General features: G+C 39.4%; 1 protein-coding gene across 2 annotated transcripts in view; it reads right to left on the minus strand.

Annotated features, from left to right (window-relative positions):
• CSMD2 (CUB and Sushi multiple domains 2) overlaps positions 1-16,471 on the minus strand; it is a 642,692-nt gene that overhangs the window by 53,482 nt on the left and 572,739 nt on the right. For both annotated transcript variants that reach the window (XM_087970516.1, XM_087970515.1), the window contains 5 exons: positions 13,757-13,942; positions 12,658-12,852; positions 9,063-9,236; positions 7,744-7,917; positions 587-760 (listed from right to left, as the gene is read on the minus strand). In XM_087970516.1, the coding sequence (XP_087826642.1) occupies positions 587-760; positions 7,744-7,917; positions 9,063-9,236; positions 12,658-12,852; positions 13,757-13,942 (903 nt within the window). The remainder of the gene's footprint in view (positions 1-586; positions 761-7,743; positions 7,918-9,062; positions 9,237-12,657; positions 12,853-13,756; positions 13,943-16,471) is intronic.

Genomic DNA, 16,471 nt, shown 5'->3' on the forward strand with positions numbered 1-16,471 from the left:
TGGTGCTGGTGCTCTTTGAGTTCAACCCAGAGCTGTATATATTCTCTTCTACTGTACTGAAAAGAGGTGGTTGTTTAACTAGAACTCATTGAAGAAGCAAAACTAAACAACACTCTAAATGCTTTATGCCTTCCACGACACTCATTTAAATAATGATTGAAACATTATAATTATGTATTTTGGACACACTTCTTTTAGTTTCTGTTTTTATGATTTTACAGTTTTTGCCATTTTAATGTGATTGTGAGCCGCCCAGAATTGTGATTTAAGATGGGTAGCCATGCAAATCTTTTAAATGAAATAAATAATGTTATAGTCTGATTTTAGTTTTAATCACCACCAAGCCATTAGGCACGGGATGTGTCTTTTTATCTATGCTTTCCACATGACACTGAAGCTGAACTGTACTGAGCTAAAGACCCCTCTTTCTTTCAAGAATCTGCTGGGACACATTGAAAAGAAACACAGCCAGGTTGTGCTGACGGGAGTTCCATCAGAAGAGATGCTGCTCCGGGCGGTAGAACAGATTTAGATTGCAGAAATAAAGAGGGGAGGAGAAGGATGGGGATAGAGAAATACAACTTACTGCGACAGATGGGTAAGGGTTTATTCCACTGGCCATTAGCCAAGCATTGGGACTTGGAAGTCCCTTCAAGGCGATATCCAATGTTGCATGTAAACTTGGCCACATCATTGAGATTGAACTGAGAGCCTTGGGTCAGGCCATTTGTTGGATTGCCTGGGTGACCACAGGTGATGGCTGCAGAGAGAATGCAAGGTATTACATCCCTGCCTTATTCCCTGGCTCAAGGACATACAAATGCCAACTACAATAGAATGAAGTGAGATTTCTCCCAGTGTTGCCCATCTTCTAGCAGCATCTGATTTCTTTTCAAGCCATACTATGAAAACCACCCCCTTTCCCTTTCTAGGTTGACCCTTAACTAAGTTTAGCAGCAGGTTTTTAAAGGTTGGCAAAGGAGTCCCAAAGGTTTTTGTTTTTTTTCCAAAAGGCAGCTAGACTTTCTAGTTTTTTTTTTTCTTTTAAAACATTTCACTTCTCATCCAATAAGTTACTTCAGTTTTCAAAGAAAAAAAGAAAGTCCAGTTGCCTTTTGGAAAATGGCAAATATGACCTGGATGATTGAGAATCCCCATAGACAGTTGGAAAAGGAGGGCATTTGAAAGGAGAACTGTATTTTAGCCACAGAGTTTTTTCAGAGTTTTCTGGCCTTTACCAGTCCCTCCCCATTTCTGCCAGACATTGTTATTTGGATATTTTCTCAGGAACATGGTGCTTTCCACAGTGTAGGTAACAACCAACGGACAAATCCAAATAATTGCTTTCAACTCTTGTCTGTCAAGAAGAGCTTGACCACTGCTGCCTTAAATAAAAGTAGAACAACTATGGGAAAAAAACCCTAAATAGTATTAATAGTAATAGCTGCCTTGGGTGCAATTCCAAAACATTAAGAGCACCAAAATCACCACCAGTCAATTACAAAAGGCAGATTTATTTGGTACATACCTCTAAGACCATCAAACATCCACGTCTGCCTATCCCAGGTCCTTGGGAAGGACTTGATAGGTGGATAAAAATGCCAATCCAATCTAAAGATTTGGCTGACTGTGCAGTAATAATAATGCCTATTATTGTTGTTGTTGTTGTTGTTGTATACATAAATGACAGTCTACACAGCTGACGAGATAACCATGCTGGGTTTCGTATCACAAATCACTTGTTGAACACTTCCCAAGCGTTTAGGACTGTGTGATGTATCGGCGGATTATGCGAGCTGATCCCAGTAAGGTGGCCTTCTGCAGCTGATCAATGGTGATTTTGTCAGTGCCAATTGTTTTTAAGTGCTTGCCGAGGTCTTTAGGCACAGCACCCAGTGTGCTGAGTACCACTGGAACCACCTGCACTGGTTTATGCCAGAGTCTCTGCAGTTCGATTCTCAAGTCCTGATATCTGGTGACTTTTTCAAGTTGTTTCTTGTCGATTCTACTATCACCAGGTATGGCAATGTCAATGATCCACACTTTTTTCTTCTCCACAGTCGTGATATTCAGGGTATTGTGTTCCAGAACTTTGTCAGTCTGTATTCGGAAGTCCCACAGTAGTTTTGCATGCTCATTTTCAACCACTTTTTCAGGCTTATGATCCCACCAGTTCTTTGCTACAGGCAGATGGTAGTTGTGACACAAGTTCCAGTGGACCATCTGAGCAACTGTGTTGTGATGTTGTTCGTAGTCACTCTGAGTGATTGTCTTACAACAGCTCAGTATGTGATCAATGGTTTCATCCGCTTCTTTGCAGAGTCTGCATTTGGGGTCATCAGCAGCTTTTTCTATTCTGGCTTTGATTACATTCGTTCTGATGGCTTGTTCTTGGGCTGCAAGAATCAGGCCTTCTGTTTCTTTCTTCAGTGTTCCGTTGGTCAGCCATAACTAGGTCTTTTCCTTATCTACTTTTCCTTGGATCTTTTCAAGGAACTGTCCATGCAGTGTTTATTATTATTGTTGTTGTTGTTGTTGTTATTGTCTGTTGCACAGTCAGCCAGATGTTCAGACTGGACTCTACCTATCAAGTCCTTTCCAAGAACATGAGATAGGCAGATGTGGTTGTTTAATGGTGTTTCAGATTTTGTCACAGGACGATTATATTATTATTATATTATCAATTAATAATAATGGAAATATGGTTAAGGTTCATCCATACAAGTATCACAGGAAGCCTAACCTCTGAAGCTATGAAAATTTGTGCAAATTATCTTAATTTGGTGAAGGCTAATGATAGCATCCTCAAACATTTAGCTCAATGTTTTAATGCAGTTGTATATCAAGGTGTTAAGATAGATGGTAGCATATAGCTCACCTTGACTAATTTAAAAAAAAAACCACAATTGAACATGATAGGTCATAGGATTTTTTTTTAAATCCCAGAAAAAAATATTAAACCATTTATATATCATTACCAAGAAAACTACAGTATATGAATGTCTTCGTACAATCATCATAAGCTGCACTTAACCTGAAGCAAGAATTTCTCTTTTCGACACTTAAGAGAAATGACTGTCACAGAAAATCTCCTCTACATTCCCCCCATGGATCCAACTTAACCAAGCTTATCAACTCACATGTGTAATGTTAAAACCCTCAGAGCTATACACTCATTGAAACAGAATGCGGTCTCCTAAAAGTATATGGGGAAATAAAACAAAGGGCATGCTATAATATGTCCCTTAAAATAGTGAAATAGCACACTGTAACTTAAAATGCTGTAGGCCACAAGAAAATCTTGCAAATTAAACAGTTTTTTAGTTCTTTAATTCCTACAGGTTCACATATTATAAAACATGCTGGAAAGAGGGATTTTTCCAGAATCCAACATTACTATTGTGGTTTGAGGTATTTGAGTGTTATATCCCACTATTGTGTGAGAACAACACAATTGTTCCAACCCATTCTCATCTCCGAGACCTCAATTTTTCCTCAAGGGTGCTTATTAGTTATCTTATGGAAAGGGATGAGAGCCTGATCCTGGAGCGCTAACCTTCCAGTAAAACTGCTGCACAAACTGCCGCCTACATCATCGATCATCTGCAATCGTCAAATCGTCAATGAATACTTCAGCTTCAACCAAAACAATACAAGAGCACTAAATAGATAAACCGCACCAAACTTGATTGCAGGAAATACGACTTCAGCAACAGAGTGGTCAATGTCTGGAATACTCTACCTGACTCTGTGGTTTCTTCCCCAAACCCCAAAAACTTTAACCTTAGACTGTCTACTACTGACCTCACCCCTTTCCTAAGAGGGGGCATGCATAAGCGCACCAAAACGTGCCTACCGTCCCTGTCCTATTGTTTCTTTCTTTTTTTCTTATTCAAATCCATTTCATGTATTTATAACCATGTTTATACTTATACCTGTTATCTAATAATTGTTTGACAATATAAATAAATAAAAAATAAATAAATAATTATACAGAATGGAACATCAAGCAGGTTATATACTTTGCTATTGACATTGTGAAACTAAGAAGAACGGGTTGAAATAAACCAGAAAGAATTAAGATCAGATTGGATGATAAAACAGGTTTTCAAATTTGAACAGTAGAATTAATCACCTGCCAAGGGGAGAGGGAGGAGGCCCTGAAAAGATTTATTTCATATCAGAAAGTGAGCAAGAAAGAAAAATGATGGCTCAAACAGCAATATTAACAGAAATATTTTTGAATAATGAGCATATATGGCAGCAACTGACGTTTGCACTTATATTGCTCTTGTCTAGCCCAACCATAGAACTTTCTTGCTCCTTATAAATACAACAGATATTTCTGACTGTCAGAAGATTTGGGAATTATTGCCTGTGTGGTAGGTCATAATGAGGAAAGGACCCCAGGGATGATCTTGCTCTTGTAAAGACTCAAAAGTCGCAATTTGGACTACAGTTTTAGCCACTAGTAGCACAATTGAATCATAGGGCTGGAAGTGGACACTGGAGGTCAAAGCAGGAGACCTTATACTACCCTGGTCAAATGATTGTCCAGTGTATTTTTGAATAGTACCCACAACTCCAAGGGGCAAGGTATTCCATTGATAGTTCTCATTATCAGAAAATTTCCCCTTACTTTTAGGTTGGATCTCTCTTTAATAAGCTTCCACCTACTAGTCCTTATCCTGCCATCTGGTGCTTTGGAAAATAAGTCAATCCCCTTTTCTCTGTGATAGCCCGTCAAGCGCACCAACGTGCCTACCGTCCCTGTCCTATTGTTTCTCTTATTCTTTTATTTTTCTTATATGTACCCATTTCATGTATTCACAACTATGTATACACTTATACTTATTATCTTGTAAACAATTGGCAAATCAAATAAATAAATAAAAATAAATAAATAAAATAAGTACTGGGAGAGAGTTATCATGTCACCTCAATCCTTCTCTTCGATAGACAGTTACCTAGCTCCCTCAACCCTCATACAATTTAGCTCCCAAACCCTATTTCATCTTTGTTGCTCTTCTCTGCACACTTTCCAGGATCTCAGCATCTTTTTTGTATTGCTCAAAGAGGAAAGGGGAAATAAAAGCTGCTTCTTAATTACTAAAACGTCTTCTATCCAACCCCAAGTAAGGGATCTGAATTTGAACCCATTGCTTTTCTTTTCCTCTTGGAAAAGCTTAAGTCTGTTGTGCGTCTCACAGGTAAAATCAAAGGTTTTCTCTATTCCTTGCAGGCTCTAGCAAAATGCATTAGACATTCACAATGAGAAGAGAAGGTGGCTGAGCAACTGCATGGAAAACTAGTCAAACAATGTTAATTACAGGTTTTAAGCAACTTGGTTTTTTTTCCTATGTGGTCTCATTGCTGTCACATACATGGAGGATTAGCAAACTGATCTTCCCACAGGTAGGTGCTCTGTCAAAATTTTTAGGATTTGTTTTGGCATCTTATATCCATCTTAAAATGCCCTTTAAATACATATGATTAATTTAAGACCCCAAGAGGAAGGCCTGTAGTGAAATTATTGAGCATTCTTTAGCAAACAAATTACTACTGGTGAATGCAAAGTAAGAGAAATAACAATAGAAACAGAATCAGATCAAATATATGCTCAGCTGAGCATACCCTTTCATATGAATGCAACCAAACTACTCTGGAACAGGAGAAAAAGGGTGTTTTCTTTGAAGCTCAAGGTAGCATAAATCCATGATGACTTGTGAACCTTGACAGATTTGTCCTTCTTTATAGAAATTGAATCTCTTGCAGATCCATCCAAGTGAATTGTTAAGTGGAACTCTTGCCTCCCACAGTTGCTTTATCACTGGAGCTTTTCAAGAAAAGATAGAACAACCATTTGTCCAAGATGGTATAAGGACCTTGGACAAATGAAGGTTGGACTGGAAGACCTTCAAGGTCCCTTTCACCTTACGATTCCATGATATTTGTATGATATTTGTTATAGAGGAAAAGACTTAACAGAAATAAAGTCTGGAGTGAGCTCATAATCAAACTAACAGTGGATCTTCCGATAAAACTGAGTGAACCAAAATTGTAGGATAGCTTAATTTTCCTAGGATGCATCTTTGAATATTTCAGAAATCATATTTTTGATCTTAGTAAAGTATGCAATCCTTAGAAGCTCTGCTTTTACCACATTTTAACTGGGTCTGCAGAAGGGAGTGAGGCATTCTAGAAATATGAAAGGATGGACCAGTGATCCCAATCAATTAGCCAAAGTATCTTATGTTTTGCTCTAAACCTCCTATACATGGCTAACAATCTCATCACTTTACTCAAGTTGTGGAAACATCTAAATTCATTCAATTGGCCCATTTTGCAAATTTAGTTCTCCAAGAAAAGGAGCTGGAGAGAAAGTGGCTGAAAAATCAAAAATCAAAAGTTACTCCCTTACTGAGCTAACTGGCAGCACTGAACATACATTTCAAAACAGGCTGCTGTGACCAAGCTATGCCTATTACTACTAGTGAAAGGGGGCTAATGAATTGATGTAACCTTGTCAGGGGAAAAAAATGGCTGGAGCTTCAGTTAATTCCAAAACTGGTATCTATGGAGATTCTCAATCATCCAGGTCATGGTTGTCCCAAAGATGCTTTTCTAAAAGGCAACTGGACTTTTTGTTCCTTAAAAAGTTTCAGTTATCATCCAAGAAGCTTCTTTACTTCTTAGAACTTCAGTTCTTCAGAACGGAAGAAGCTTTTTGGATGAGAAGTGAAACATTTTCAAGGAAAACAAAAATAAAAAGTCAAGTTGCCATTTAGAAAAGCACTTTTGGGACATTCAAAACTGGTGACTTTGAACCAGAATGATTCCTATTGGATTTCATAACATTTTATTAAATGTTTGCTACTTATTCCCAAAGGCTTTGGGTGGCCCACAGCAATCAAAGAGAGAAATTGCAATAAAACAGATAATTAGGAAAAAAATAAAGGTGAAAGAGAGCAGAAGTGATAAACCAGATGGAGTCTCAGGACTCTCAAAAATCCTTCCGTAATCTTATGCTAGACTACTGAAACTTGCAAGATTTTTGGCAACTAAGGAGCAGGAGTAGGCTTCAAATTTTTAGCAAGGGGCTCTCTGCCTTAATGACTGGCTGGCTGGGCGTGACTGGGTGTGTGTGGCCAACTCGACATTGGTTGTTTGCTCTAATTACCTAAAAAACGATAATATACCAAAATATTGTTCATTATTTCATGCATTTAATACTTAAATAAAAGACTGGGTGAAACCAGGCTTAATAGCAGTGACTGTGAGAGGGATCTAGGCGATCTACTTCATGGAGTTTCTGGTGAATTATGTGATTCTTATTATTGGGAATTAATCCCCTCAGAGGCCAGTGGCTATGTGATCTGATTTTCTCAATGGCTCTCCCTCTCAAGCACTGAGTGGATTATTTATCTAGCTTGCAACACTTTTACGAGGTGTGAAATGCTCTTGGCTGAATGCCCAGAAGTTCAATTAAGCCTATTAAGAGTTTTCCCTTGCTGCTTGTCTTTCTGAAGTTATTGAGGGCTCTCTGCGTCCTGCAGTCTTAGCTAGGGGTTCTCCCGAGCCCCTGCGAGCCCCCAGCAGCCCACCCCTGCTAGGGAGGCAACTGGGGAATCAGGATTGGGAAATGGGGCAGCTGCACCTTCACCCTCTGTTTTTTCTTTTCTTCCTGAGCTCTCTATCAAAGTTGTGAGTCAGGCTGTGTAATTAAAATGGCAACATACTTACGCACACAAACAGGAGTCTTCCCAGACCAGTGGTGATCTTGCTGGCAGATGCGGACTGACATGCCAATGAGCCGGAAGCCAGGGTTGCACTGGTACACTACACTGCCACGGTAATTGTAGTTGTCTCCATTGATCTGGCCATTGACTATAGAACCTGGCTCACCACAGTGACCCGCTGGAGGGACAAGTAAAGAGGAGGAGGTAGAATTACTGAGAGTCCAATATAGAATGAACCCTTCCTGGATACCTGGTTTCCTGTTGTACTTTAGGAAAGTTACTACAGATGTTGCCTTAATTCAGAAAATTCTTAATGCAATATAAAATGGAAACCAGGAGTTTTTCTTTTAGGGATATTGGAGAAAGAGCTTGAAAAAAAATGGAACTTTGTTATTATATGTGCTGATGGTGGTGTGAAACTTCTATGCACAAAAATGGAAAGACCCTAAGTTAATGCCCACAATGGAAGAACAGGTGGAAAAAGTGATAGAGTTGGTGGAGAAGGCAACACTAATTATCTTACATTAACAAGAAAAACTTAGTCAGTTTTGTTTCCACTTGGAAACCGCTTCTGGACTTTATGCTCAAGATAGAAAAAAATTGAAATTTTGATTTTTGGTCCCTAAAAGAACTTGTTCCTACATTGTTTATTTGTGCATCCTCTCTTGGATATAAAGAAGAAGAAGATATAAAGAAGAACCCCTTTCTTTATATGGGTGGTGAGTCAACATTGCCAAGAGAGTGTTAAAATTATTAGTTTTTTAGATATTTATAGGGTTTTTTATCCACTGCTAATATTTTTTTAAAAGATACGTTCAATTATATCAGGTTTCCAAAGATGGCATCAGGCAACTCCGACAATGAGAGAGAAGTGGAAAAGTCTTTTGTATGTATTAAACAGGTATAAAACTGAGATAAAAGAAGAACAGCAGCAAGAATCCATTACAGTTTTCATTAATTCTGTTTATTAAGACTATTCGAGACATTTCTCCATCTGGAGCTGATAATAAAGTGTAAAATGAGGTTTAATTTAACCAAAAGCAAAATAAAAGTACTTCTGGTAGCAAGAGGCTTGTCTGATATAGTATTTCATTCTTCAGCAAGAAGAAAAAAGAAATGATACAAATTAAAAGCAGCTGGTTAAAATATACCTTATACATTTATCAACTGACATTGTGGTGGATTAACCCATTGCTTTCATCTGACCTTGCAGTTCTTTTGAAAGATGGATGCAGAAACATCCTCTGAATGGTCCCCTAAGTCTCCTATTTGGGGCTCTGAATGGCCCCCAGCTGATCAGGTTGACATTAGTCTTGTACTCACCCAGGCATGTCACTTCTAGTCCACTCCAAAGACCATTGGCCATACATTCTCGCACACGAGAGCCCACTAAGGTGTAGCCACTATTGCAGGAGAAAATTGCAGTAGCTCCATAAGAGGTTAAGGTTCCAATCCTGTTTCCATTGGATGGCACGGGCAAGTCTCCACAGGAGATGACTGAAATTAATAGACACACACAAACAAACTTAGTTAATATAGGTAATAAAGCATCTCAGGTATTGTTCTAGAATTGAGTTTGTCCATTCACAGCCATTTGTCTGTGGATAGTGTGAAGAACTAGGTCCCTGGTCTGTGCCTAATAGGTCCAGAAAGGCTCTCCAGAACTTTGACATGAATTGGACCCCACTCCTGTGTCCAAGATGATATGTTGGGGAGCTCCATGCAGTCTATAAATGTGGTATAAAAATAATTTTGGCAAGTCCTGTTGCTGTTGGTATCTTCTGGCATGGAATGAAATGCATCTGTTTTGAAAACAGATCTGTCACCACCCAAATGACATTTCCTATATTCTTTTGGGGAGTTCCACAATAAAGTCCATAGAGATCTCTCTTCAGGGACCTATCAAAGGACAAAGAAGAGCTCACTGTTTCTTCAGATATGGGTGTGTATGTTACAGTAAGTTGCAGATTGTTGAATCATCCTTTATTTAATCAACCTCAAGTGGATAGTTTCGTAGAACATAGGATGGAGGATTTCACGGTACTCATTAAAATGCATTTTAGCATGCTGTCAAGAAGTAACTAAGTCTTGTGACTTTACAACTCCTAAGCCAAGTTTTGTGGATTCCCAAATCCTCTTTACAAAACTTTGGCAACAAAAAGTGAGACTTGAGGTGGCATGATTTTTTAATAAGAAAATAATTTTAGCTATAAAATTGGTGTGCTAGGTTTTATTAAGTGATACATCACTAAGAACATATTCCAGAACCTTTTCCAACCATATAATTTTTTGGGAATAAAAGTGGTTCCTTATTAAAAAAAAAAACACCTGTATTTTTATTAATTAATTTTATTTGTCTGCTACCCATTCCCAAATGTGGAAGGTGAATAATATCAAAATAATGTAAAGCAGTGTTTCTCAACCTCAGCAGCTTTAAGATGTGTGGACTTCAATGCCCAGAATTCCCCAGCCGGCTTGGCGTTGAAGTCCATGCATCTTAAAACTGCTGAGGTTGAGAAATATTGATGTAAAGAGTAATGGCCACAAAAAAAAATCCCCATCCTTCAATATGCATGAAACAACACAATCACATGAACCTTCCCCCAAATGCATAGGTTATATGATTGCAGCTTCCAAAGTATTGGGGTCACCAAAATACATTGAAATATACCTATTACTGCTCAGGTCATAACATCCTATGCCAGCTGTAGCATCTGAATGCTCTTGTAGAGCACTTTACAGTTATCCAAACGAGAGGTAAGTAGGGCATGAATGAGTGTAAGTAGAACCTCCTGGCTTGGGAATGTCTACAATTAGTGCACATGATGTTATTATGTGGACGGCCCTCCTAGTCACAGCTGCCATCAGCTCATCCAGCAAAAACTGTGAGTCTAGAACTGGGCTGTCAAACTCCTGGTCTGTGGGCCGGATGTGTCACACGTGGCCACGCCCATGTCCAGTTAAGCGAAGAGGAAAAAAGTCCTGATACATCACACGATGCCACCATGATGATGTGAGTTTGACACCCCTGGTCTAGAAAGATCTCACATTGTGGACAGCTTCTGAATGGTGAGGTGGGTGGATGGGGGGGTTTACAATGCCTTTCTGAGTCAGATAGGATTTCCCTGGAATTTAGGCCTATGGATCCAAAGCCAGTCTGTCTTGGAGGAATTCGAGCAGTCTGTTTCTCACTATCTAGGCCTTGGAGTCTCCAAGCATGCAATCACCTGTTTGTCCCAGGATGAAATGTATAATTGGGTATTATCAACGTGATTGATGGTACTAAACAGTGCTGATTTTCCCTAGCAATTTCATTTACATTTGGAAAAGAAATGACAAACAAAGAGAGACCTAAGGCATGCCACAAAGTAGAAGTCTTTGGGCCAAACGTCTCCCATGCCATGCCATGCCATGCCATGCCATCCCTACACAGGAATTTTAACTCCAGGAAGGAAGAGAACATTGCAAAACAGTGTTATGAACTCCAATTCCTCAGAGATGGTGCAAGAAGATAGCATAGTTGATAGCATCAAATGCTGCTGAGAGATCATGGAGGACCAGATTTCAGTCACTTCACAGATCAACCCCAAGCACAGCCAATACAGTTTCCATGCTATATGTGTCAGCCCTGGTGTGCCTGGCAGCCCAGGGCTGCCATTCCGGTGGGAAACAGAAAAACAGAGATTGCCTTTTCCGTAGGGACTCAAGAACGGCACAGCAACCATGACGCTAAACTCACCGGACCGCTGAGCCCACGCCAGGCCTGCTGCCGCTGATGAAATAAACGCCAAAGAGCTATTGGCCAGCCATGTGGCTGAAGCAAAGGCAGATGCTTGAGAGAATGAGCACTGAGTGTGGCTGGCGATGGAACTCTACTGGCCTCCCTGCTTAATGTCAACTGAATCGGCTTAGGGAAGAATGGGGGTGGGGCACGCATGTGAGAGGCTAGGCAGGCTAGGGAACATTTCAAAACTGGTGAGACATCAACTGGACACTTAGTCCTGACTTTGAATTTACAACTGATGTATGTCAGTTCATGCCAATGTTTGTGAGAGATAAATTTAAATTTCAAAACTGTGTTTTGAATTTTTGTTTTTCTTTCTCACTTTACATTGGAACCTGACAATATCCTGGCCTGAATCAATTACTGCTAAGACAAATAATCTTCTTCCTGTAGGGCTTTCTGAAGATACAGAAGCACCACTTTCTTTATAATCTTTCCTAAGAAGGGAAATTTGGAGATGGGTTTAACATTTTTTCAGAACATCAAACTGAACAAAGACTTTTAAAGCAGGACACTTCCCACCACCTCTTTCAAAACTGAGGTAAATATCATCTCAAAACCAGTTGGCTACTGCTCAAATCCAACCTTCTGCCACCTTATGGGAGGCTTTAACTAACTATGTGGAACAGTGATCAATTGGAAAGCAGCACAGCTAGCACTTTATTTATTTATCAAATTTATTTGCAGAGACTTAGCTGCTTCCTCAAGACTCATAAACTCAAACTGATCCCAGACTCTTTCATTAGACAAAGCCACAGTCACCATTAGCATTATGGAACATCCTTCTCTCTGATATTAAGAAAGCTCTGTCCCCTGTCACATTCCAGAAGTCCCTCAAGACCTAATTATTGAAGCAATAATGGGTCATCCAGGGAACTGGAGAGTTGCTTAAACAACTTCATTGTGGCCATTCTTACTTATCCTTTCTTTGAGTACATTTGTTTTATGATATTTATTTTTTAACCTGGAAAGTATATTTTTATATTTCTTGTTTCTTATATATTTACACATTTCTTGTATTTGCTGTTACTCACTTGTTTTACAAGCCCAGCCCACCCCAGTGTCATATTATCCTCCCAGATGCACACACTGTTATATTCCTTTTGATTTCTCATTCCTAAAACACACACTCACTTCTACAGGTCGGCATAGGTTCTCCTATGCTCCATTTCCCATTCGCCTGGCAGCCAATGACACGATACCCAATGTAATAGTAGCCTGGGTCACAGATCAACATGAGTTGTGCGTTGTACTGGTACTGAGTTTCATGGATCAGCCTCCATCTCCCATGTTCCACAGCAATGCTGCTGATGTCAGGACAGCTGACCGCTGGATTCACCAAGAGATGAAAAGAGAAACAATCTTAAGTCACACTAAAGGCCCATTCATCTGTCTGTTCTAACTGAGAACAACCAGCTGAAAGCTATAAATAAGAGGAGAATGTTGTATTTGTCATTGTCACTGAACAGTCTGAACTGAATTTGTTCTAAACTGGTGGTCATTTGGAAACGGATCCAAATTTGTCACAAAGCTGAATGAAGTGAGGATACAAACCTCTGAGGCAACATTGAATTATTTCTGAACAAGGGGAACGATGAACCTGATAACTAAGTGGAACATTAGTATCTATAGGAGGACAACAGATGGGAAGGCAAGTCTATTAAAGGTGTTTAGCAGTGTCAGCTAGAAATTGAGCTTCCACCTTTTGATATAACACATACTTGCATATAATAGAAAAAAATCAATATAGAAAGAGTTACATTTGCATAGGAAGTTCTATCTCAAAGAAACTAAAGCATGTGCAGAGAAGGGAAAAAAAGTGACTTAAATTGCTCCACCAAAACCATGGACAAAATTATCTGGGAAGATGATTTTTTTGAGTTTCTCAATATAGAATCTCCCTTCACCAGCAGAGTAGCAGCCCAGCTAAAAAAGGTCCAGCAGGAGGATTTCACTCATGAGATCTTTCTTTGGGTTCGCATAAAAGAAAATATCTGGCCCTGTGGATCAAGAGATTTATATTTCTATACAATACCCTCTCTCTAATTTCCCAATAAGCATTTAACTAACTACTGTTTCCAAGAGACCAACTCATGAGGTGGTCTTTTAACTCGGACACAATAAGCTTCTGGTTGCTTTTGAAATTATTCTGGATGCTTATTAAGACAAAGGCATCATACTTAAAAAGAGACAAAGAACATGGAAGGTTGAAGGTGGACCACGTTAGACTCACCCATACATGGAAGAGGATTATTGCCATTGCTCCACTGTCCAGTAGCCAGGCACTCCACGCTGGAGTTATCTTGGGCCTGGAGATGAAAGCCCTCTTTGCATTGGTAAACTGCTTTGCTGCCCATGGTGTACTCCCTGCCAAAAACAACCCCGTTCTTCGGAGCTCTGGGAACTCCACAGGAGATTGCTTGGAAGAAAAAGTTAAGACATGTGATTGCTTGCCTTCATACAAAGTCTAGCTGTGCTTCCAAACGTAACCTGTTTTCATTCTCGTGAGTTTTCCCTATCCAATACATATATAGTAGCGTTTACAGTAAACAAGGATGCCCCAAATATATGTGTTATGACATCACACAAATCCTGCAAACATATACTTGATGTCTTGAGGCAGGTGCAGAACTCAGGGTGGCCTATGCATAACAGAGTCATCACACATGTGTAGTGATGCATCCTTATCACAATACGTTGTGTGATGCATTCTTTGCCACCCCAAAGCTCTGAAGACTTTCATATGCTTTCACCAACCTCCAGAGATACCCATCTGTGTAGAAGCATACTACTTGGATTTCTTTTTGCAAAACATACAGACACACTTCAGTGGGACTTCCTCTAAGCGAGCCAAAGACAAAAGCATATAAATTAATATATAATCCCCAATGAGGGACAAAGTGTGGGTTGAGAAGTCAGCTAATTTGTGACCAATATTGATTGGGGTTATGGTTCCTTTTGAACAGGGAAGATTTGCCTAAACTTGGGGATGTCTGTGACAGTAGCTCAAATTGTTTTGAGCTTGTGATGATACCCAAGAACAGACCTTGCCTTAGTCCCCCACCCTGCTATGCCTACCTTGATTTATGCGACTTGAAACCTATCTTTGAAGGCAATCAGAAACCACAGTTCATACAACTGCTTAGGAAATGACAAGGAAAAACAGTTGGAAGATGGGCCATCTTTAACAGTCTAAAAATATTGACCTTTATGATTTGGGCTCAGACTACTGCTACTCCATCTTTACTTCAAGATTGACTTCCAAATTCTTTGTATAAACTCAAGGGGTAGGTCCTTTTCAGCTGAGTTCATAGATTTGTAGATTATTATCCTAACTGAAATACATTAAACCCAGGTATCATAGATCATAGAATAACAGAGTTGGAAGGGACCTTGGAGGTCATCTAGTCCAACCCCCTGCTCGAGCAGGAGAGCCTATTCCAAATATTAGCCTCTACCTAGGATTGAACTCACAGCCTCCTGATTGTGAGGTAAGAGCTCTTTTAACCAAACTTTAAATAGCTATTTATTTTGAACTGTCAGCACTAGGATTTTTTAAATTTGATACACTTTTAAATGTTGGGTGGAATTGGTAGTACCTTTATTGTTTTTGTTGGAATATCTTAAGATCATATTTAATTATAGTTTGTTGTACTTTAAGTCTAATAGTGCCATTGTCCTAGTTTTATTTAGGTGATCCATTTGATTTGTAGCTTGGAAATTGAGGACCTACATAACCCTAAAAGGGGCATATTTTTAAATAACATCTGTTTCCTCTTAAACAACCATTTATGGATCTACTGTCTTTGTATAAACAACTCATCATTGTGAAGTTAGAATATTTATAAACTTGTTATGTTGTCATAGCAATTTAGCCAATGATCTGCTGGATGTTTATTTCAATTAAATGAATTCAAACCTGTGGACATACTGGACTATCTTTTCCCTGATGCAATTGCCTGCAGGCTAAGCTGGGAGGCCAATGGCCAGCAGAATTGTGATTAGGAATCTGTGCTTAAACACAAGCCAAGTTAAAATGATAAGCTAAAGCTGCAGCATAAACATCCAAATAGCATTTAGATTTTTTAAAAAAAGGTCCTTTATGAGAAAAAGAGAAGAATGAATAAGAGGAAATAGTAGGCTGGAGATGGATTTTGAAAGAACAGCTATAGTAGATGGTGAAAGAAACACATAACCTAATATGAAGGTCTAATTTGTTACAGCAGGGCCTTCATAATCAAGGACATAGGCTCCTTCTACAATAGGGCCTATTGTATTGGAAATAATTAGCATAAGCAGGGAAGGAAGGAAGGAAGGAAGGAAGGAAGGAAGGAAGGTAGGAAGGAAGGAAGGAAGGAAGGAAGGAAGGAAGGAAGGAAGGAAGGAAGGAAGGAAGGAAGGAAGGAAGGAAGGAAAACAGATCCAGCTGTCCAGTGTGGGTGTCATCAGTCACATCCTAGCTTTGTGAAGATAATTGTGTACATGTCACCCAAACCACTAAGGAGATCAGCAAAACCTCTGGCAAGGCCAGGCGTCTAGACAGCTAAGTGTGATGAATACCAATTTCATGTAGCAGCGACAGCAAGGGAAAAGGACAGGCAGCTGAAAATCCATGCTTTTGACTGATTCGGCTCTGTAATCTCTATAACCTTCAAGGATTACCTTACCAAAAACAATTTGGAGGGCCACATGGGCAGCTCATCCACCCCAAATTGTCTGCCAGTTGTTAAACGCTTTGTTCTCCCTATGACCCCTGTAGGGTTTTGCATGTGGGAAATTGATGAGTGGGTGGGAAGGTTGGGGAGGGGGTGCTGGTTCTTTTGCTTCACTCTTTCAATGAAAACTATATAGTTTGTACTGTACTTAATATTGTACTCCAATTGAGGCTCCTAATGAAAAATGTGTATTCACATTATAAGGGATATTGTATATTTGATGTGGAATAGAT

Source organism: Notechis scutatus, chromosome 8, assembly GCF_049901735.1.
Source record: "Notechis scutatus isolate UNSWTSFEM ecotype Mainland chromosome 8, rNotScu1.2, whole genome shotgun sequence".
Taxonomy (NCBI): Eukaryota; Metazoa; Chordata; class Lepidosauria; order Squamata; family Elapidae; genus Notechis; species Notechis scutatus.